General features: G+C 37.5%; 1 protein-coding gene across 2 annotated transcripts in view; it reads right to left on the bottom strand.

Moving 5' to 3' along the window:
• Window positions 1–23,445, bottom strand: part of RALGPS2 (Ral GEF with PH domain and SH3 binding motif 2) — a 95,245-nt gene extending 71,800 nt beyond the window's left edge. The window contains exons 1-4 of one of the 2 annotated variants that reach the window (XM_086462391.1): window positions 23,314–23,445; window positions 19,577–19,681; window positions 8,887–8,937; window positions 1,644–1,727 (exon numbers count right to left, since the gene is read on the bottom strand). In XM_086462391.1, the coding sequence (XP_086318517.1) occupies window positions 1,644–1,727; window positions 8,887–8,937; window positions 19,577–19,681; window positions 23,314–23,370 (297 nt within the window). In that variant the 5' untranslated portion in view covers window positions 23,371–23,445. The remainder of the gene's footprint in view (window positions 1–1,643; window positions 1,728–8,886; window positions 8,938–19,576; window positions 19,682–23,313) is intronic. The other variant, XM_086462390.1, reaches the window with a different exon arrangement.
• Window positions 23,446–25,121: the final 1,676 nt, after the last annotated feature.

Below are 25,121 nucleotides of genomic sequence, written 5' to 3'. Positions count from 1 at the left end.
GGATTTGACAAATAGACCATCCGGTGGATCAAGACCTGGCTGGATGGTCACATTCAAAGAGTTGCGGTCAATGGCTCCATGTCTGAGTGGAGACCAGCAACGAGTGGCGTTCCTCAGGGGTCGGTATTGGGACCGGTGCTGTTCAACAACTTTGTCAGTGACACTAACAGCGGCATTGAGTGCACCCTCGGTAAGTCCACTGATGACACTAAGCTGTGTGGTGCTGGTGACACACTTGAGGGAAGGAAGGCCATCCAGAGGGACCTTGACAGGCTGGAGAGGTGGGCCCCCTGTGAACCTCATGAAGTTCAACAAGGCCAAGTGCAAGGTCCTGCACCTGTGTCGGTGCAGTCCCCAATATCAATACAGGCTGGGGGATGAGAGGATCAAGAGCAGCCCTGCGGAGAAGGACTTGTGGGTTTCGGTAAATGAAAAACTGACTATGAGCCAGCAATGTGTACTCGCAGCCCAGAAAGCAAATCGCATCCTGGGCTGCATCAACGGAAGTGTGGCCAGCAGCACAAGCCCCAGCCCAACCCCCCAGATTTCAATATATGATATGGTCACAAGAAGTTTGCGGTACAATGTTTTCTGTTCAGTCAAGAGAAAAATTAGGCAAGTGTCCAAACTCTATACCCAGACAAGTATTTCAGTCATCAGAAGCTTAAGGAATATTCTAAGTGTCGTCAATAGGAATAGGATTGCTCCCATTCAGGATATGACCAAATAATAGAAAGTGAGAAAGTACACAACAATTGATAGGGGAAAAAAAAAAAAAAAAAAAGAACCTGAAAAGGTTAGGGGTTTGGTCTGAGTTTTAGATGATTAACAAATATGTCTGTAGATCTTAGACTGGGTACAGAAAAATCAGTCTGGAATAGAGCTTCTAAGTTTGAGACAGTATTAAACATTTACAAGAGGAGTGAGGAGGGTAATAGAATTACTTCATCTGAAATACAAAATATGGCATTACATTAAAAAAAGCATAACAGTTTTGAGACTTGGATAGCTAATGACATAGCTGGAGTCCTACAGCTTTAACTGTCAAGAAAGCTAAAATTCTGATCTTATTGACGCAGAAAAATCTTTAAGATAGCCAGCCATAAATCTCAGATACACTATCTGAAAAATTATGCCAAATAGAGAGTTAAAGAACAAGCTTTGCACAGTAAAATTGTTTGGAAATTTTAAAAGTTTTTCCAGAAGTCACCTTAAAAAGGTAACCATACTGACAAAAGGCTCATATTTCTAGGGACAAAAACATCTATGTGGAGCAAAAGCCAGTCAACTAACACAGAAAGAAATTACATCTAATTACTACTCCAGAGATCCTGTATGGTAAGCCTTTAACCTGTAACGATTAATCTGTGTTTATGCAAAGGACAGCCAGCATTTATGGGGGAAAAAAAGAAAACCACTTTATATTATCCTGTTTCATCAATAACTGCTATTTAAAACAAAACCACAGCTATTTCTTCCATACAGTTTTGGTCTTTCTGTATATCCTGAAGATAAGGAAGCAGATATTTTAAGTTCTCAAGTAATCAGCTACGTTCAGTAATAAAAGTGATGTGCCAGAACACTTAATTCCCCAGACTTTTTAAATGTGTATATGTAATGACACTGGAAAAAAAATAACTCACGTGATTGAATCTTCTGGTGAAAGCAACAGCATTTGGTGCAGAACTGTATTTCTCTTTTTTATTCCAGCCACAGCTTGCCAGCTCCTTGGAGAACAAGGATGAAAATTCATTTTTTTAAATTAGTGTATAACACATATTCAGAGCCAAGAGCATAGAGACACAAATCTGAAAAGTTTCAAAATAACTTAACAGAGCAATAGATGTTGAAGTAATATAGTTACACTTTTTCAGATTTCTTCTGTAAATTGAGATCCCACAAGTGTCATCTCTAACTTGTTTTGAATTATTAGATTTTTACAATTCATCTTTTGTTGAATTAGGGACTTTTTTCAATTTAGCTCTTATTAGAAACCAGTGACATAATTCAAGATCCATTTTGTTACCACAGAAAATCCCACTTTAAATGTGAATCTGAGCTAGGGAGAGCAGCATGTTCTTTTCTTTTTAATCGCTTTCTGAGGATACTGAGAAGATACACCTCCTTAACTCAATCTAGACATGTCCCATTATTTTAACTAGGCATGTTGAATTCAAGAAATACCAAAATTGTCTTCTTTTACAGCAACAATAAAAGAAATATTACTCCAGTTTTCTCTTCCAAAGGAGCCAATTTTATTTTAAGCTGAACACCACTCAGCACTTGAACAAATAGTTTTGTGGAGTAAAAGGGAGACCAAAGGGACCTGCTCAAAACATTGAAAAAAAAAAAATCAATCACATACTTCCTGTACTTAAGTCACCCTAAAAACTGTAGGCCTCAATAGTCTAACAATTTACTTGTAATGCCTGAAAAAACATTACTTTATAACTAGAAAGTTGCAATGCCTCTTGTCTGTAAAACTTAGTCAGCAGTTGGATAACTACATCATCTTCCTTGTTATTTACTACCACTTAACTTCAATAAAGCAGTTGTCATTAAAATAATCAAAAATTAAACGTACCAAAATAAGCTCTTTATTTGTATACAACAGCAAACAGAATAGATGCAAATATACACAGCATACAGCACATAACCTATTCCACAGTACTACCAGGAAAAATCATCAATACAGAGACAGCTTAATTGAATTTGCGTAATAGCAGAGTACAGCCTTTCATTTTCATTCATTCATACTTTCTTTCTACATCTTCCATTCTGAAGGACACTCAGTTCTATCACATTGAAAACTACTTACTGAAACCAGTATGACACTCTACATCCAGCTACCATTTAACAAAGCTAAGATGACTCAACATGTAACCAATAATTGTGCCATTAAGCATTTGGTATCTGGATATTCTACGCTCTAAAGTTTTTGAGGGCTTTTTGTAATCAGGAACTTCTTAACGTCTTTTCAACCAACATCCCAAAACTAAAGACTCTCATGCCAGCTAAGAGAGACCTTGAATTCTTCTACTTGTTGAAGTTTGCGCATGCTGGTACCTGTTAGAGAACTCCAAGACACTCCTATCCACAGGCAGCGGGAAGAATGTGGAGTCTCCAGATTTGTATTTAGGGCCACTCCTTCAAATGTCACTAGGAAGTTCTGCCACCAAAGCCTATCCTGGAAAATGCCGGCATGTTCAGCATAGGAATGCACATGCCCATCTCCTTATATCTCCACTTCAATGACTATGCACAAGACAACCTCACAGCCCTGAGTTGCTCCTACTGCAAATGAGAGCAGGCTACTGGAGAAGGAAACCATCCAAGAGATTCTTGTTTGCATTCTCCATCCCTCAGCATCTCCCAGTGCTGCAGTTTCCATCGGAATAACAATCATAACTCTGCACTTGGGAGAATACAAGGTGATTCATCCTTACTGGCATCTGATGACTACACTTCCTTAACAGTGGAAGAAAATTAGTTGCCATCTCAGGTTTAAAGAAAGCACGGTAATTTCTTAATAATTCAGGGCATGTCCTTGTACTATTTCAGTTCTCATCACCAAGTGAAAAACCAATGATGATTGTGAGCAGAAGTTACCCATTACCCATTGCCCTGGCACTGTATATCTAAAGGCTTACATGGCAGAGACATCAGAAGCAGACCTGGTTTAGCTAGCACTAAGGTTTGTGGCATTGATGTGATTAGCAACAGAAATGGTAATTTTTAAGTAGAAAACATTACCAAGAATCTTGAGACAGTACATAAGTAACAGTATTAATGTTAAGGTCAAATTTATACTTGTACACTCAAAATTCGAGGTCTAATGTCAGTTAGATGCACAGGGCACAGATGCAAGGTTTGACTCGCAGACTGTGAACCATATATCTATATACATGCATAAGCAATGACTGGCAGAAAATAAGTGTTTTAGTAAATAATCTAAACAATGAGGCAGCAGAAATAGCTCCTGGAACACATTCCTAGCAGATTCTCCTGACTAAAACCATTTCTGTATTCCTGGGCCTGAGGCTGGCTATAAGGTCGTACATTGAGTTGTATGTTATCATCCTTACCTGCGAATGAAATGTGTTTTCATGCAGTCTCACAAAAAGGTGAAGACTTCATTGTACATTATTGACCATATCACATACTGTTTAAAACTCGGAAATTCTAGTTCAGTCAAGAACACAGAATAACCCACCAGAGCTGACTGAAATCAGAAGCTTTCCAAGTTAAAAAAAAAAAACAAAAAATATTCTTCAACATTACTGCAGGTTTTTAGAGTTTTTCCCCACCATTAAAGCTAAACAGATGAAATGTTGTATAAAGGCAATGTTTTGTGATCTTGCACTCAAAGGGTATTATATTACAAGGTCATCACATTTTACTCCAACCCAGTGACTCCTAAACAGTGCTACATCTGCAACTGGTCTACATGAACCCTTCACAGGCACAGCAGCTCCCAGCTCCACCTGCATGGAACACTTGCTTCAACCACTCTTCTAGTAACTCTCCTTTCTCTTCCTCCCCCAAAACCTTTGAACTCTATAGTAAGATCACAAGCTGAAATAGTCGTTTGTGGAGTGTACACTAGGACACAGAGGCTCAGGGTTGATGTATACAATGAGATGGGAGACTTACAGGCAGATTTGGGCTCCTGGATTTTAGGGGGGAAAAGAAGATGAACTCAAGACTACAAGAGGTAGCAGGCAGTAGTGGTTGTCAACTGGAGACAGTAGAAAAACTACATCGTAACAGATTTAGGATCAAGAAACTTTGAAAATACATGTGTGCAGCAGAAAGAAGATGGGTATGGGACTGATATGGTTCCAGAGTATATGGGGTCCCAACTAAAACGGCAGGACCAAAGGCAAATCCTTTCCTATACACACTTGAAGCTCAATACAGAGGCACAAGTAACAGACAAAGCAGTACCACTAACTGCTAGTAGCAAAAAATTTGAGAATACTTTAGCTCTATCCACGTTCTTGAGTGAAAGCACATAGCACTGGATACTGCAAAGCAAAAGATCCTGCTCCTGACTGGAAAGGTACACATCAAAATCCTTTTACAGAGGTGCCGAGGCACAGCTATGCAGGCCCCCAGCACCTGTGCTATCAGTTCAGATTCTTCAACAGTTTAACCCAACATCTACATCACTGTTTATGGACAGACAAAGAGGCGGCACAGACTTTTGAGAGTTCAAAATGCCTTTTCCCCCCTCCCTTTAGATAGCACAAGAAATGTTTCTTCATCTCACTTGCAAGACCTCTCTCCCCTGTACAGCCAGCTTTCTTTTCTCTTGACTACAGACTGAAATAAAAGTAGTTCCCCTTTGCTTTATTTCTCAGCATTATTACCTGATCAGTCTGCCTCAGGGGAAACTGTTGTTCACAACCCTCCTCTCCCTCACTAGAACCTGCCTGTCCAGAGTCACTGCCCTTGACAGTGCTCATCCCACTGCCCTAAGATGCCATCAACAGAAGGGAAGCCACCAAGGTTTTTGGCTTCACTGCATCTGATCTGGGAGAAGTATGATACAGTTCTAATGAGTATGGACTTGATTTTCCACACACTACCGCAAAGCAGCACATTAATTAGCTGAATTGGAATTCAGAAACCATTCTTGTACTTTATGAAAATACTCACTTCTTCACTAATGAAAGAGATCATGCTGCCTATTCTGTTATTCCAATTCAGGCATGTTTCTTTGATCTTTCTCTAGAATTGCACTTTTTCCACCACAAGGTTCAAACCTGAAGTATTCACAAGGGTTATTTCCTTAGTCTGCCAGTCAACCCAAGCACAGGAGCTACATCACTACACCTACCAATTCCTTATTTTGTGTAATTTATTTCAAATGAGGTGCAAGACTGAAAAATTTACGATCAAGAATACAAAAGCTAAACTTTCTTCATAATTCATTCTGGTTGTCATTCCTTTTTGAATCTATAGAATTTTGTTTTCCTCAAAATACTACAGGAACACTTAAGTTATAATCTGTACTACATGGCAGAAGGAGAGACTGTGCTTCTCATTAAAATCTTTATATACGGGTCAAAGTGAAAGTTTCAAAAATAGAAGGAGAGAAAAAGCAAGGATAAGTGGAACCATTATACAACTTCAGAACAAGCAGAGACGAATATTCAATAAGCAATTTTTTTTTTCACTGTGTAGTCTAGTGAAGCAGGGGGATAAAGAAGGTAAAGGCAATAACCCAGTAAAGATTTTCAATGTGAGTACATATGGGTAAATAATTTTGGACAATGTATTAAAATATGTAAAATAAGCAATCAGATTTTCCAATAAAAGTAAGCTAATGTGTTCTGCAAGGGGACATCTGGCAGTTAGTTAATGTTAACATAGCTACCAGCAGCACAACTGAAGATGTCTGACTATCTTTTTGCCTTATAGTCACTGCTCTCTAGAAAGCCACAACCACTACAAGGAAAAACGAAACAAAACCCAGCATATCACTTGTCATTTATGGGGAACAGATGGAAATCACACAATTGACTTGTGGAACTCCACCTTTTTTTGTTTCCCAAAAATGAAAATGCAAGTTGTCTGCTTTCATACACACAGCAGTTTATGTAGCAGAGGTGTGATCTTGATTTTCTTCATTTCTTATATTGCATCCCCCAATTATTAATTAACAAAGAAACAATAATTCCTTCTACTTTCTTTTCTCAGAAGTAACTTGCAGGCATTTTTAATGATGAAGACTGGTTTCCAGTATCATTCAGAGTGATTCAGTCCACTTAAAGCTCACGCAGAGGATCATGTCACTATATACTATCTGAGCCATGATAACTGTTCAAGTCCATGCTTCACCCTAACTGTACCTTAATCCTGAGTTTATGCAGGCTACACTAAGCTCCCTGACCCAAGAGTTAATCTGTATGCCCCCTTTCCATCAGGGATTAACACAATTTAGAGGCACATGAGATACAAGACCTCTGTATGTGAGCAAGCACTGATGGACAGGTAATACTTGCACGCTGTCAGCGCCTTCAACTGCTTTTGTGCAAACATTGAGAAGTGTCAAAACAGCTACCCTTCCTCATATAGACATTTTCCAGTGAAGGCATCACGTGAATTTTTCTTATGCAGTACAGACTTCTTAAAAGGAATTACTTTCTAGATATATTCACCTACTTTCTCACAGTTTTCCTTTCAGATCAGTTTCATTCTTTTATTCTGCTTTTCCCCTTTATGGTTTACAATAATGAGTTAGACCAACCAACAAAAATGAATGTGCTTTCTTGACATTTCTTCTCATCTCCTAGAGACTTTTTTAGGTCTTCTCACACAACAGAATCTGAGATACAGAAGGCAGCATTAAAAGAGCAACTAATTATGAAATACGGAGTATTGGATCACTGCTGCTATATCTAACTTGCTTGCTTTCTTCCTTGTGGTTGTTACACAGCTGACTGCTCATCCTGTGCAGTGCTGGACACAGAGTGCAAAGAATAAACTACAATCAAGCTCAAGCAGTGGAATTTCTTTATCAGCAGATCATTAGGAAAAGTCCTAACTAGTTAAATTGGTGTCTTGATTTTTCAATATCCAGTCCTTTGAACCTCAGTATAACTAGAGATTAGGCCCTGCCTAAAAGCACTCAGAACTTATTCAACTTCAACACTCAGGGGCAGGGGAACCCCACACAGCAGTAATGCTTGACATTAGAAAATGAAGTACAAAAACACATATGAGGAAAATATTTAAAAGAATCAGCTAAAAGGGTAAAGTACTTCAAAGTTTTGGAAAAGAGCTTAAAAAAAAAGATAAATCCTATTAGAAGACGAGGATAAACATATTCTGCCAATCAAAAAGACTAAGAAAGCCCAGGAAAAAAAGAAGGCAAGCCAGAGAGATCAAATGGGAGGCTCTTTGAAGGATTTATAAAAACAAAACCAAAAAAAACCCAACCAAAAAACCCACACAAATCCACATGGGTTGGGAAATAGCTTGCTGACATCATGAAAGCTAGATCACGACAATGTTTACAAGTACAGATCAAAAAGGAAGCCTTCAAAGAAATCTGTGGGTACATAAATGATGAAATCATTAATCACAATAAAGAGATTCAGCAGGTTTCTCACTTGAAGCAAAATATTCTTTACTGTGCCACAAGTGACATGACAAAAGCCTGCTACCAATAAAATAGCTTATGATAGTCTAAAGGTGACTGATGAGCTGAAAAGGACTTCCACACTACGAACAAAAGACAATAAGCTGAAAAATAAACCTTCAAAAGTGCAAAACAACACCCACAGGAAAGTGATCATCCTACAGACATAAGGATAAATAAATTCATGATTTATTATAGTCACTGTGAAGATTCTGAAAACATCAGTTCAAGTCAGGCTACAATCAGAAAGGAATATGGCATTATATAAAAACAAAACAGAGAATACAAATCATTAATATATTAATCCAAATACATACACAGATCACACCCATCGAATACATGATACCATTACAACCATTTTTCTTTTTCCAAAAAAGATATGAACCAGTCAGGGAAACACAGGACAGGATAAGCTATGGCATGAGGTGTCAGGAGCTAAAACCTAACACATTATGATCAGAACAGTCAAATCAAGATGTTTATCATTCAGAAACATTATACCCCAGATATTTCATTTCTAGCACTAGCTGAAAACACTTAAATATCAACACTTCATTCCCCAAACAAACTATTAGTTCCATATATTTTTGTGTTATAAATCCATCTGCTCCAGAGCTATACGAACTGGGACAAAATTTAGATTTATTGATATACTAACACTTTGCAATTCCAGAATTTATACACTGGCATAACTGTCTTTCATTTAAATTTGAAAGCAAAACCAATGAACTACTTACCTCTGGCTGAATTGCTTTAAATACAGGGACATCCATTAGCGTTATCTGACCCTGAAATAAAAAAAAAAAAACAAACATTAATTTAAGCTCAAAATTAACCTTGCATTCCATTAAGTTGCTCTGCTGCATGAAAACGGCATTCTTTTATTATTTGACTTTCATTTCACAGCTAATTTCAGAGGTTTTAGCTCCTACCACAGAGCCATCCTGCAAAACCAGAGAATAAAGCGCTGCAAACTTTACATTTAGTAAAATAAACAAATTATGATAAATTATTCTCAGGAGCATAATCCTGCAGTTATGTGTGCAAGTCAGAGCTTGAACTCAGAAACACTATATAACAAGCTATCCAAAAATATGAAGAACTAACTTTAGTTGCTCAAGGGCATTTTCTCTTCAAACTCTGAATCTTGGTCCAGGTGTTACACAGTTCTGTTGAAACATCCCTAAAATTTTTCAATCAATCAGTCAATACTTGAATCATATTTGAATAACTAAGCTAAGTCATTGTTCTGTTGCACAGCAGCAGTTAAAATTAAATACAGCCATCTCACAGCAAGACAGAACCAATAAGTACATTTTCACCCCTGAGATGTCCATTTGGCTTTGAAAAGGGTTATGGGGAACTCAAAAAGACCAGGTTTTGCATTTTGGAACTCATTCACAGAGCCTTATTTTAAGCATACAATTTAGGATTGCTGACTGCCTGTGTATCCAAAAGAAAAGACCATCTTCTCAAAGAATGGGTAGGTAGTCCAGAAATACCAGTGCCATCCAAGTTATATATCATGAATACCCTTTTAACAATGAATACAGGGACCTTGTTCCCTTTCCTCAGGTGAGCTGCATAGCTTTATTCCCATTGCCTTGAAAACAGTGGCTCCCTCATTTATACCTTCTGCAGTACACACTGACAGGTTTGTGACTCTCACAAATTACAATTGCTACTGAATGCCATTGTTGGATAGCAGAACAGCTTCTCAGATAAAGTCAACCTTGCAGAAAAATTTTAACTAGGATGCTCTAGCTGAAAGAGAGCAGGTGCAAAGAGATGCACTGGCTCTAATGACAGTACCTGCTCTGATGAGACCAGAAGTGATGCGTTTTGCCAAATCTACATTTTGTAGCACATCTCCTTGACCTCTAAATGTATTTTTAGATAGGAATTCTGGCAATCAAACATGACCATAAAAAAGAGGGTATAAATCAGTCCAGTTTCTGTAACCAACACACTGGACACAACGATGTTTTTCTGCAGTAAACCACCATAGAAGTAATAAGCCCTTTAGGTGTCTCCTTTTTACAAACTTTCTTTCCTGGGCTCTGTTTCAGTCAGCTGCTCCTTCTTCCAAACAATGATATTTCAAAGCTACATTAGATTTTTCTAGTCTTAGGCTAAAGTGAGATTAAATCAGACCAATTTAACTGAATCCACATACTCAACTACAAGACAATATATGCTTGCAAATATGCATGTTTCAACATCCTTGTAGCACTAAATCCTGTACAAACTTTTACATAGACAGGACATTCTTGGTCCTGTAACCAATAAGACCAACACCCAACATATGGTATGAGGCATATGATTTGTACCTACCATTCATTAATATCCATAAACTATTTAAATGCCAGCTTACAAATTAATCCCTGTACTACCATCTTTAAATGTGATTTAACAAACAACTGATCAGCTGCATCATCCGTCTTGACAGGACAAATTACACTGTACCTTTAAAGTTTAAATGAAGTCAAGGATATCAGACAGACATACCCACCAAAGTTTGTTTTAAGCAGCAGCAATTAGTAAGAATGGAAATTCAGGAATATGGTAGGTCAAAATACTCTGTGCCTTCAACATAACGTCTCTACTCCCTTGCAGACATAGCAACTATAGTAAAAACATACAATAAACTTTTGCCAAAATCAGAAAATGCCTTTCAAACTGAAAGTGACCTTGCTAACTGAAACCATTATATTCTTCTATTATGAGGCCTATGAAAAAGTAGCTTATTCTTGAAGGAGTACAAATGGTTTCTTTTCCTAAAATTAAAGGCTTTCAGCATTATTTTTTAGGCCATCAAGGTCGGAAAGACAGAAATCTTTACACAAAGCCTTTTTTCAAGACAGGTAAGTTTTATCTTGCCACAAAAGTATTGACAGCAACAAGTCCCTGGCGAGGGAAGCGGACAAATTTGGAATAGTTTGTTGTCTGGGCGCACTTTCACAAACAGTGGTTAATGAAGCTTTGCTTTTGAAGGATTTTTGAATGCATGCACAGACAACGTTGGCAACTTGTTGAGCTATTTCCCACCTTTTCCTAATCTGAGCAGGTTATCTGGGAAAGGACTAGGATCCTTGGACAGTGACAGGACCACCACCTTGCCAAAAACCACAACACGCTTGACAATACTTTGCTATAGGTGAAGGGAGCAGCTGGATCTTTACATTACACACAGAAGAGCTTTAGAAACTTCCAAACATGTTACAGATATTCTGATTTATGTTACACTGCACCTGGGTAACCAAATATGGCTTCATCTGGAGTATTTAATAGTATGCCCCCTTCCTTATTTGAGATACCTACGTACAAGGCCCTTCCGAGGAAAAGAATAGGCAAGGCATGTCTTTTCTGGAGCAGGGAAAGACATGCAACAAGTAAGGGGAACAAGATCCTTCTCCAAAAGCATGATGTCTATGAAGGGGGCAGGGAAAATCTGGCTAATTTCTAGAGTTAAAATGGATTTGAAGCTAAAAAAAAAAAAAAAAATCAAGATGCATTCAGAAAACATATACTAACAGGAGTTGAGGCACAAGTTTGTGTATTTATTACTAAATCTTGCCTGAAAGTTTAAGATGATAAATTGAGAATGCCTAAGAAAAAGGCTACCCTGTGATGGCAGCACTTACCTAAATACAGCACAAAGTCTGTACCACTGCGTAGGACAAACTTGCCGGATATTTGGGGGTGTTTGTTAAGTCACCTAACCATGTATCCATGGCTGCGCAGGCACAAGCACAAAGGAATTAGAGTTTCTTATCTTCAGAGAACACTCAGACCCAGGGACAGAAGGAAAGCGTGGATTCATTTCTCTCACCTGATCCAATCCTGACCACAGAGCAGCCACATATTACAGCAAGAGTTAACTCTTCCTTTTGACTTCCAAGGTGAAGAACCCAGTTCCAAAACACCAGCCATAGAACTCAAATATCCAGTCTCCCATTTGCCTGCTAAAGTGTACCAAGCCTTCTCAGAAAGGCATTATTTTAAGTCAATATTGGCCCAATTGAATATATCGCTATGCTTCTCAATAAAGGAAATTAATCAGAACATTGGTTGGAGTGGGGAAGGCGAAACCAAAAGAATGGGCAGTTCAATGATATTTGAATATAGGGTATATCAAAACATCCTTACAAAAGACCCAGGCATTTCAATGGTTATTAACATTTCACTGCAAATCTTCCTCACTAAAACAAGATTACAACAACAGTACAGTAAAAAAAAAGCCAGCAAACTGATTTGTGGTTCACATAGAAGGGATAATGCTTAAAAATAATTGTCTGTCTTCCCAACCGTCCAGAACTCGTCCTCTTAAACAAGCTGAACTGCCTTAGCTAAATTACTTGCTCCAGTAGTGACTCCTAAACAAATTATTAATTTGAGACAGAATCAATGCCCAATATTTATGAAACAAAGACTGTTATTATAACTTCACACCAGAATTCACATATCAAAACAAACGCATACATTTTAAATGGGCATATTAAACAAGTATATTAACACTGAAAAACCACACAAATGCCAAAGTTCAAGATTAACATTCATTACTATGAAAGACTTGAAACTGGTATTAAGTACACTACAATATTAAAAAAAGCAAGACTGAGAACTAAAAAAAACCTCAGTAAGCTTTAACAGAGAAACTTCTTTCTTCTAGTATCACATTGATATTAGGCTGGGTTGGGTTTCTTTTGCTTGTTTGGTTTACGTATCTTGCTGCTTTTCACTAAAAGCAATCTCAGTTTTCGGTAACACTGTATCACATTACCACTTGTTGAAGAAACATCCCTTACTGAGGTTCTTTTCTTAGAGCGGCTGCAATTTTTCCATTAAAAGTTCCAAGCACTTAAAAAATTGTTCACAACTCAAGAGGCAAGCAACTGACAACTGAATATCTAAGCTGATGGGTAAGAAGCCATTTGAGTTTGTAGATATGACAGTGCACATCACATAGGAGTTTAAAAATACCTTTGACAAAACAGAATTTTTTAAACACTAACTTTTTTGTATTTATAAGTAACACTTCACTGAATTTTTACCCTTTTAAAGGTGCTTGCTCACTGCTAAGTCAAAAATAAAGCAAACTGAAAGGCTGGCATTCTAATTAATAGCACTTGAGGTGACAGACTTCAAAAATAATTTATGATACTTATGTTAGATGTCATTGCTCAACTCTAACAACAACAAAAAAAACTTAAACTTCTACCATGACCAAATCGAGGGGAATTTAAACCCCAATAAACAAAGCCACCAGTTGGTTTCTGCAGCAAGAGAGATACAATGCACTAACTTTTCTCATTCCAGCTCTTTAACCCAGCCAACACAAATTCCTGGATAGCTCCCTTTCCTAAATGTGGTTTAATCTTTTAATATTCAAACCAAAAATTGTAAGCGTTCACATCAATTTGTTACATGAAGCAAGCCAACCATAACCTCTCTAGGTTTTGAGTTGTCAGCTGCATAGATTTAAAAAAAAAAAATTAAAAATCACAAGTACAATATAAAACTGTGAACTTGTTCTTACTTATCATTTAAATAAGCATTCTGATTACACAAAGATAAGGAAACTTGTTATTTTCTGCCTCTCCAGAAGTGATATGTCTATCAAGTTCACTTATATTAAAGTAATTCTTCACTGCTGTGACAAAGAGAGCCAAATGGAAGTTTTTTGTTTATGTTTGCACTAGATCCTAGATAACAATTCTAGGATATGATTAGAGGAGGTATGTTTTTAATGTACAACTAATATATTTCCCAATTCTTAAAGAACCCTATAAGAGAAAACCATGTTTTAAAAACAGTGAATGATCAACCATTTTGCAATTAACACACAGGAATGGCAGCTGGAAGAGAATTCCCCCCTGCCCTGCACAGCCATGGGAGCTTTTGCATGTAGCAGAAAGACCTTGCCTGGGGACAGTCCCCAACAGCCAAGTTCAAAAATATTTTATCTCTCCTGGGTGTTGAGATGTTGGAGTTCTTAACAATCAAGTACTTCAAAACACTAAAATTATTACCACACAGCTTCATACACATATAAAGAGATTTACACCTCTCTCAGGCAGATCAGTCAGGCCAGAAATTTCACATCCAGATGATGAAGAATTCAGCGTACTGCTGCTTTGAGGGATATGGAGAAGATCCATAAAAGTAAAATTTAAGATATTCACCAATTCTTTCTCTTTTCTGTGTACACACATGGATCACCCTCCTTCCATAAAAAAAACTAACTTAAGAACTTCCACTTGTAGTTAACATCACTGCATTGAGCTCCCCTCCACAATCCTATTTCAAAATTCCCATTTGATCTAAACTACAATCCCACCTTTCTAGTCCCCAGACCTTCTCAAGCAAACACTCCTATCAGGCTACTTGCTGTACTACAACTTTTCCTGCCATGTACCTACCATAAGGACAGTGCACTTCCCATAGAGCTCCTGGACAGAGACCCTCAGTATGAAAAGAAAAACTAAGTTTCTGTCCGAGATTAAATTAAAAAAAAAGATATCAAATATCTATATTTTGGTTATTGAATAATACTGCCATAATCTGATTTTCCTTGAAGCCATGTTGGTTCAAGCAGCACTTCATAAATTGTTCCTTAATCTGAATTTTTAGAAGGAATTACATTTAAGCCTTCCAACTTGGCTTAGCACTGTCTCTCTGGGCTGCCAGAATACTTCTCCTCACTGAAAAAATAGCTAAGCCTCTGTTAAGCACTGCATCAGTAGAAGAATAATTCTGCTGTCCAAAATGAACGCTGGGGAATTAAAGTTCCTGTGTTGAAACTACTTGTTTTCTCACAAAGTCCGCTCCAAAACTTTTATCATTAATAGCTCCTCCACATGCTATAATAAAGTTGCTGCTTCTTGCTCTCATTGGGAACATACTTACTCTTTAATATTCTTCTATAAAATACAGCTGACACATACAGGAACACATACAAGCAGAAGTCCTTTTTCATCAAAAGCTCCTAGGGCCCAGTACTTCATTTTATTCAAACTGTTCTCAGATGTAGCTCAGACTTGCCTCAAACTCCCTAATCCACCAACAACCAGCCTCAGGAGAGGCCAAAACCAACATTACTGCCAGGAACCGTGTAGCACAACTCACATCAGTAGCTCTGCAGGAACTTGCAGAGGGGACTGTGAATCTGCCACAGTCCTGTACAAGACAGAAAGTTCTTCTCGGGGAGCCTTGGGCCAGTTTAAGTTATTTTTGTTCTGTTCAATGAGGCAAAAAATTAGTTTGTTGAATGCCACGCACCTCAAAACCTATTTCTGCACTTTCATTACACACACAACGTGGTTCTGGAACTCTTGGGACCTGCTTCTTTTACAAAACACATTCTCATCCTCTTTCTTCAGACATAGGTAACTTCCTATTTAACTGTCATAAGAACATCTCAGGGAAAAATTCCTTGTTTCATCTAAACATTTTTAAAATAAACTTTGTGTATTGTTTCCAAAATAAGCAATACTCTTTTTTTTCCAACATCCATTTGACAAAGCTTAACTGAAATCAAAAAGAAACACACACACATCTTAGTGTGAGCTTACTTCGTAGCGCTTCCAGAGACTAGGGCAAAGAATAAAGAATCCTTCTTAGATAACTAGGTGGAAAAAAAGCAATGGATTTATACAGCTGCGCTTCCCTTAATTCTACCTCAAATATTTACACCACCGTGGCTAAGTTGAAGTATAAAATGGAAAAGTCAAAAAGTAATAAACAGTCAAATAATTAAACAGTAGCAGTCTAAGGAATAAGAATTTACTGTAAAGCAAAAAATAAATATTTCTTCAGCCTGAGGTTCGCCAGCATCTTAATTTGGAGTTCATGTCCCCAAGCATTTTCCTTTTTTCTTTCAGTCTCACCAGCCCCCCCCCTATACTGCCACTGCACCATTAACATATCCCTCCCCTACAAATTGTGCCCTGTACACTCGAAACCACACTTCTCCCTTCAACGAAAATGGACAGCATTCACTGCAACTGTGTCTACCCTGTACACACACAACGGCTCCATCGGCAGGGCCAGACACCAGTGGGTAATCCTGGCACCAACTTGTTTTGTGGCTTTTAGCCGTTTAATAAAGAAGTGAGCAGTGATCAGCCTAAAAGCAGGTATTTAAAACAGAGACTGTCTCCTTATTAGCTACAGCTAGAAAGCTTTCTGTAGAATCCTTAGCAGAAAACAAATGTGTCCTACTTCATACCCACTGAATGGGATTTTTTTTCCCCCCAAATTGAGGTTTTTTTAATCTGAGGCATTCAATAAGTCCCCTGGAAACTGTTTTTGTAAGCTGCAGGGGGATAAAGCAAACTCCATATTTGCAACAGCAGCAGCTGTATCTGAAGATCTCACCTGTTTCAGCTGTAACCTGGCCCTTTCTAAAGTGGCCTTCAACCTTACAGAAAACCTTAAAACACCCAGTTGGTAACAACAGTCTAACTGGACTATTGCACATATATTGCAATAATAATTTCCATTACTGTTCAAACCAGACCCCTTGAAGGTCTGGTGCATTTTTGCCAGAAAGTTAGTAAGAGACTGAACACAGGAGCATTACGTGAAACGTCACACTGACTGTGCATTCAGGGTAGTGTTAGATGACTGCCAAAGGGAAGAACATGGAAATAAAATCACCAAAAATATTTACACTTGGGCTTCTCTTTGGCTTGGTAAGCAGCTTCTTGACAATACAGGATTACAATCAATAGCTTTTGTAGTCCAACTTGTCTCTTACCCACTGACTGACTAAACAGATCACGTTTTGAAATAAGTGATGTCTCTAACAGTGGGCACTGGAAAGACATCTGTCTCATATTGGTACTGAAACCACTAGCACAAATCTTATTTCCAGTATCTCTCAAATGTAATTATCTTTCAGATTTTTGCTCTACTTGCTCCAGCATAACTATAATTGTCCCGTCTGTACACAGTGACCCATTTTGTTCAAAACACAACTTATCACATAAGGTACATGATGAGACTTCTTTCCAATATTGATCTTGACTCTACCAGTTAACTTTCATCTTTATGCTACCTATGCACTGGAATTCTTTTTGATTTGAGCCAAGGTTTCCTAAACATTAACTAGACAGTTGTCTAACTAGCTCTTGTGCAGCAACTTGCTTTCATTGCTATTTTACTGGCTTTCTCCGGTATCTTTTCTGTCCATGAATACAGTATTTACACTGCCGACAAAATATTTCCTCAGTTTACCACTTAAAAAAAATCATTTTTTTAAAACAGTATTTATTCTGCAGTTGGTAACAGAACTCAGCCTTCACTAACTCACAGACGCTAGTGGTCTGCACTGCATCCGTTTTACAAGAGCCATCACTAAACTAGAAGTTTTCTCATACTTCAAAAAAGCAATTGGTAGCATATCCATGTCTAATCAGAGGTACATACCCACTATTACAACAAAAACCTTACTAATACAATTTTGCATTCTCATCAGTGCTGGTATATGCAAGAGCCTGGCCATACTGCATCACTTTGGCAGTCTTTACATTAACACTCAAATCCAGATGAAGATTTTATACTTCTCTGTTATGGTAAGACTAAGGAAGAATAAGGAAATGGCCAATAAAATAAAAACAAGTGTAAGGGTTAAAGATACTTTTCCTCCAAGGTACCTAAGTTTTTGGCAAATTTACTTATTTCTACAACCTTCAGCAAGAATGATCAGAAAAAGACAGCATTCAAGGCAAGTAAGCCCTACTGGAAAAGCAGATAAACTTGCCTGGGGAAACAAACATTAACAAAGAAGTGCAGCTGTGTACAGAAACATTGAAAAAGAAATGAAATTAATTATAACCTTGCCAAAGGACTGAACACTGACTACAGGCAACTTTGCTCAGTTGTTCAGAATTCTATCTGTAAGACATTTCAGATCCATTTACAGTAAACAAAACCTGATATGAAGAACTAGATACTTTAAAAAGTAGAAGGCTAAGAGTAAAGATGTTTTCTTTCCAGGAATTGAGAAGACAGCAAAATTATGCCAGGTAGTATAAACCAAAAATATAACCACAGGTTCATAACTAATGTGAAATGCTTAATTAGAAGATTCCTGTTTGTGAGTGGAACTCTACCCAGTTTGAGGCATAATATAAAACACTGGATTTTAATAAAGATTTTTGTCTAACCAAGATTTACTAAGTAGGTAATGTTTAGAACAGCAATGAAAGTAAAATGTTTCTGCACATGAGAGATGAAGGATTAGACAGTAGAGGACAGTAGAGCAAAAGGATTATGAAATGTGATACAAGACAAAGCACCTTTGTATATTTTGCTGTCCAAATGAGTGACAGCAACTCCACAGAGACTAAGCGATCCACTCAGCTGCTCAACAGCATCCACCACTGGCTAAATAGCAGAGCCATTCAAAGTAACCTGTAGCTATTCTGGTCTGAATGCATAATTCCACTTGAATTCCCCAAGTACTTCGATTTCCTTTATGTAGAGAAATTGTAAGGAAAAACTGAAACAATAGCCAGCCCCAAGAACCAGCTTCCCATGAAAAGCAGGTGATTCACTGCCCATCTGTTCCTAACAACAGAGCAAGGAAGAGGTCCGAACCAGACTTGAACCTCAGTCAGCAATAAATCCCATTAACCACCAAGAAGAATTTAACGTGTAAGTACCGCTTCACATCCAGTGTGCTCATTAAAATCAATTTAGCCATTACTAATTAACTGAAATAGTTATTAATGATTAAAAAATAGAACAAACTTAATAGGAATATTTTGTGATACATACTACCACGTATCGATAATCTCTGCAGGATGATGCATCACAAGTGTCATCACTTTAATTATAAAAGCAGTAAAAGCAATTGTTAGTAATCTTTCTAGTATCTTACTTGATTCACTTAGAGGGACTATCTGTCACCTTAGCCTCTAGAAGTAGGGTAAAAAATAATAAAAAAAATTCACCCAATGTTTTGGTTAAACATTTTTACTCATTTGTTCTTGGTTCTGAAGGATATCCAACTCATTCTGTACCACTGAACCCAAAAGAAGAAAACACTCCCTAGATTAAAGGTAAGAATTTGTTAACAGAGTTAAACATTAACACACCTCCAAGAAAAAAAAAGTACAGACCAAGTATATTCTTGCAACTAAAATATGCATGTCAGAATTAAGCTGCATCATATAGTTTTAAGACTCTTTAGTCTACGTTAGATATAAGAGTGTGAAAAATACCTGGACAGCATAGCCCAAAAAGATCACTTAACATTAAACAGAAGATAGACAATGAAGAACTATAGCGCAGGATCCATTTTTCAAACCCATGGGTGACAGAAGTTAAGCAAAAAAAACATAAAGAAATGGAGAAGCAGAGGAAAAGCTGCCAAGAAGATCCACGTACAAAGTAACAAAAACTACTGGAATTACTTACTGCATATTCTTCTGGTGTAACCCTTAGAACATCAAATACCACTGCATCAAAGCTCTTCAGTTCAGCTGAACCTTTGTCACTCAAGGATTCAGAGCTGCTACTCTTCTGCAGAAACAAAAGCACTGATGATATTTTGGTTCTCTCCTTTTTTGTTTTTACACTCACAAAAGCAAAATTTCTGTTCAAACATCACTGTTCACAGATTTTTTTCTACTGGTAAAATTATTAATTAAGAGTCAGTCACAGGACATACTTTCTCCTGACAAAGATTGCTAAAATCAGAGACTCTCAAACAGACTTCAGTGGACTTCAAAGGTGTTCCTCAAAACACAAGTTACATCTCAACACATAATTAAATTCCAATTTTGGGAACAGAAAAGTTAACAACAACAACACAGTCACACAATTTCAAACAGAAGAAATACCACTATCATGAGGAAAAAGACACAATCTGTTCTAAAGGAACAGTTAACATCAAAGAACAGTATTGATCTCTTCCTGTTCCTCTTGGAAGCATTAAAACTTACAAAAATTACACTGTGAGCTACATACGTGTTCCTGTTGAAAACACTTAGTACAAACAATTTTAGTGGTTTTTTTAATGCTAGTAATTCACACTTGCAAAAACTACCAGATCGTATAATATTATTCTATGAATCTTTACCTACAACATAAAGATCAAGCTTCCATGAAAAAGTACAAATGTAGTTCAAAAAATTAACACTTCATATTGGTTTCATGTTTCATATATCGTTTTCATATGTTTCATATGTTATAAGTAATCACTTCCTCTTGTGTATAGATGCAAATGTAGATTCTGTTCAGTCATTACAAGAAAGAAGGTGTTTTCACACGGAGATTGAGATGTCACATCCAGGTTTATGCTTTGCATCTGAACCCCAGGCATACTTATTTCAGAAATACACATACAGCATGCAGACTTTGCTGCCCCACACCCTCCTCTGAAGACCTGAAAGGCTATGTATGTTTCTTGCTTCTTAAGTTTCTTCTCACTTTCAGAAACCCAGTGTAAAGCAAACTCTCAACTAAAAAGTAAGAAAAGATGTGGACAAAACCATCGTGAAGGACCACAGTTACTACAGTCAATAACTGCACCAAGTTTAACTCTTCTTCAAACAGCACACTTGCCTGAAGTACAGCATGGCATCTGCATGCTTCAGCAAGAGCATAGCCCTGAGTGCTAACAGAGCTCCCACAATAGTTTTGCTAATACTTTGTTGAGAGAGATTAGAGAGAAAGAAAACTAGCATTGGGGCACAGAGCTTATTCTCACCAATGCTGGGAGCTCCAGCTCAGATATGGCAAAACACACTGAGCACAAACCAAGACCTGCCTGGTTTTAAGTTGGAGATTGATGTATCCTTAAGCACTCTGTCCTAACCACCACCACAGGTGGGCACCTCCTAAAAAGCTGAAAAGATTTAGACTCTGGCCCACATAACGAAGGCACTTTCTGACAGCCTGTGTATTTTTTCTGCTAATGTTTAAAGTTTAAGACCATGGATATGGGTCACATACACAACACACACATGAATGACCGCTTCACCAGATTACTCCTGGTGGAAGCCAAATTTCAACACTGTTACGCTCTGCTTTCAGTAACACCTGCATCACGTCTGCTGGTGCCAAGGCAGGAGGCAAGATAACAGACAGTCACTGATGCTGTTAAACAGTTCTGCTGTGCTAATGTCTTCTCCTGAATACCTAACAAGGCAGTATTTTAGGCCTACGCTATATATTTTGACTTCGGCTTCCCACTCACAGAAACAAGAACATTTGAACTCCCTGAGAATTCAGCCAGCTGAAATACACTCTTGTCCTTTTTTTAAGCACTTTGGTTATGAGGACATAGAAAGAAAATACACACTCACTTAATAACCATGTCTGGTTTTAGTTAGATTCTTCTAACAGTACCATCTCTCCGAAAAACCTAACTTTTGACAACTCCACCAAAAACTCCAAACCAGACAGGCATTTTCAGTAACCAGCACACTTACAGAAACATTGCAGTTACAAGTCCTCCCTCCTCCTGGTTAGCCAAGATAGGAAAAAAAAATACCACTTGCTGAAAGAAGATTCATGTAACTTTGCCAAAATACATTTTACTCAATTTTATCAGACATCATGTAAACATTCAAGACTATCTTGTTGAGTAAAAAGAGAGCTTTCCTTCAAAATAATTTTTCAGTTGCATGCCAACAAATGGTCAATCAATGATTCATAACACAATGATAAAGGAAGTACAAAAATCTGTATAAAACCAAACAACAGTCTTGGAGATTGAGGCCAGCTTTCTTGTTTAAATCTTGACAATACTTGTCAAATTGTGCTGGAGATTATTTGATTCCTTTTGACAATACAACACTACAACACTCCAATTTTCCTTTCACCTTGTTTGTGGTGCTTTCCATTTCCATACGCACATGCAAGTGCATAGCACACACGCAGCTCTGCTATCAAAACACTTGTGTAAATATATAAATAAAACAAACATTTTTGGTAAGGTCCGAAGATTCATTCAAGGATGTAACTGTTTTCAGGACTTTGTGGCTCTCACCACTACTGACTTTGTAGTGTTTTTAATATCTTGTCTTTTAAACAGAAGACAAATGAAGAATGAAAAAAAAAAAAAGGCAAAGTGAAATGCACTATGGTAAAAACATGTTTCACACTGTGACAAAAACAATAAAAATATGCATCAGCAATAAAGTAACTGTCCCCTGAGCAGAAAGTTTAGGTTAGTATCGTACATCTGTACAAGCCAAAGCTTATATTCAGTCACCCTATAGAAGGCAGACAATGCATCTGGAAAGACCACTCAATAGACACTAAAGGCAGATTTTCAGTTCCCTTCATCCTAGTGCTACAAGGCATTAACAAAAAAAAACAACACCAAAACCAACAACAACTTGAAGAGTGATTTGCAAGTTTTTTGGGGAAAAAAAAAACAACCAACCAACCACACAAAAAACCCAAAACCAAAACCAACCAGGTCTTGCAAACCCTACAACATTGCTAAGAATTTAGGAATCAGTCACAACTCTCAACAGCTCTTCACACGATCCTAGTAAAAAGAACTCCAAAAGTTCTGGTACTAATTTCACCCTGCACTTTCTTTTCCTTAACAAATAGATGACAAATTGAAAACTATTAACTTCAAAATAAGCAGCATCAGCATAGGAGGCCAATCTCCATTGCTTGGTTGATATACACGCTCTTATTGCATGAGCTGTTCACTTCTAGAGGGCAGAAACTTTGGCAGGCAGGAGGGGACCCAAACCAGTGCCTGAATATAGTCCAAGAGACAAAGGGAACAACCTTACTGAAGTGCTACAGTGTCAGACCACCCCTTCAAACACACACGTACCCATCAAAGAAGAGACGACTTCCCACAGGCTTTTCCAGCCCAGCTTATTGTGTTAAGAGCATATATTACTGCTAAAACTTGAAAAGAAAAGCTTCTGATCTAGATGTGATGTAAGAGAACACAAAAAAAGGCAGCTTTGGCTATGGCAAGGCTGTAAATGCTAGCTCATGCTTTATTTTGGTATGCAAAGGTCAAAACTTCAAAGTTATTCACATCTAAATGGGGGCATATGAAACCAACACACAAAACAAGAGTCTCCTGCACCAGATCTGTTAAAACAAAAACTTACATTAAAAAAATAAGTACTTATGGACTTCAGCATCCAATAACTGAGTTTTGCAATCCTTACCTCTGAAGCAGTAGCTGCAATATTAACACTGCTTGACTGTCCGTTCATTAGGTCCATACTGCCCACACCATTAATCTTCAGCCCTACGTTTACAGCAACAGGATCATCTCCAAGGCAACTGAATAACCATTCCTACAAAGAACAAAAAGTAATCAGAAACCATTTTATTCATGTCTCTTAAACAAGATTCAATACCTAAAATCCTTAACAAAAATAAAGTACTTCCAAAATGGCTACACCACTTTGAGGTCCAAACTTTAGATTCAAATATGTATTCTAAAATCACCTACTTAAAAACAACAACCAAAGGTTCCATTGTGATCTGTTACTTCCTGGTAGTACAGACTTTCATATTCTTTTCCCTACTATTTTCTATATACCAGGTATCGATATGTAAAAGTGTGCATTAACCCTAACTCAGGTGTGCATCATCACTTCATGTATGATTCTCTTCTGTTGTTTACAAACTTTAAGAAGTATTCTAGATGTTAACTCTATTAGATAACATTTGTAAGAAGTTACCCAATATTTTGCTGTCTTATATACCTATTCACCAGCTTCAAGTGAAAATTACCACATTAAAAGCAATTTAAGAGTACAAGTGAAATTTACACTTCTCCATAAGTTACCTGAATTTAGTTAAAAAAAAAAAAGAAACAACAACAAAAAATAAACCACAAACAAAACACAAAGGAAAACTCCACACACTAACATTTAGTGCATCCTTGCAAGAATACTATTACTTTTCATTTCTACAGAGTAGAGGCTGCAAGGAAACCAAAACCTTTGGCATCCACTACAAAAACAGCACAACCACCCGATACACAAGTGTCACAGAAGAGAGTAAAAATTGGTTTGGGCTTAAATTTCATGAGATGTTAGTGCCCTCTAGTGTGAAAACAATTCTAAATCAGTTTTCATAGGCCTATGTTTATAACAAGTATGACTATTTCCAAAGTTGCTATTATTTATGAAATTCACTTTAGCTTTGTAGTTTAACTCAGAACTGTGACATGGTCTGGAAACAGACCATGGAGAAGGTAAGCAAAGGGTAACTGAGTAATACCACCTGACAATATAGCATTACAGCATCTCATATTTAAGACCTCTATGTAATGAAATAAACAAAGTAACCCAAAAAAACTCTATCTCCAAGTGACCTAAACCAGGTATGTCAGATAAACAAGCCTGGAAGGTAAGAAACTGCAATATTTAAACAATAAAATAACCTCAAAAAAAGCAGTAACTTTAAAGTGTCATTGTAGGAACGCAATACAGAAGAAAGGAGAGCAACTGAAAGAGGGCCGCATTGCAAGTATCAGTCAAACACTACAGCTTCTCAGTAGTTTTGGGTATTAATAGTCCCCATTTGAACTACGCTGAGCTGTACTTCTACAGTTCAGAACAGGCATCCACATTCCACCCTCTTGCTTTTTTTTAAAAAAATGATGGGACTGTCTCATTCACAGGACAGAAGATGCTACATTTCACTTTAACATACTTAACACTTTAACATATTCCTGGCCCATACACTATAATTCAGATTGTGTTTCCTCCACTAAAAATACACTTACTTGCACTTAGATTTTAGCTGGTATTATACTAACAGATCACATGAAGGGAAAAAAAAAAATCTTTGGCGAGCATCACTGCTGTCCTGTCCTTTCCTCCCTCAATTACCCTTCAGATTGCCTCATGTGGAATATTTCCAAATGCTGAGCTCCCCAATGCCTCTTTCCTGTAGCCTTTTCATTTACTGAACCGAAAAGCAAGGAAATAAAACTGACGTGTCATAATTTAACTTATGT

Source organism: Leptosomus discolor, chromosome 3 (genome assembly GCF_034619465.1).
Source record: "Leptosomus discolor isolate bLepDis1 chromosome 3, bLepDis1.hap2, whole genome shotgun sequence".
NCBI classification, from domain to species: Eukaryota; Metazoa; Chordata; class Aves; order Leptosomiformes; family Leptosomidae; genus Leptosomus; species Leptosomus discolor.
Note: the sequence above shows the minus strand (reverse complement) of the source record. Positions and strands in the feature narration are given on the sequence as shown.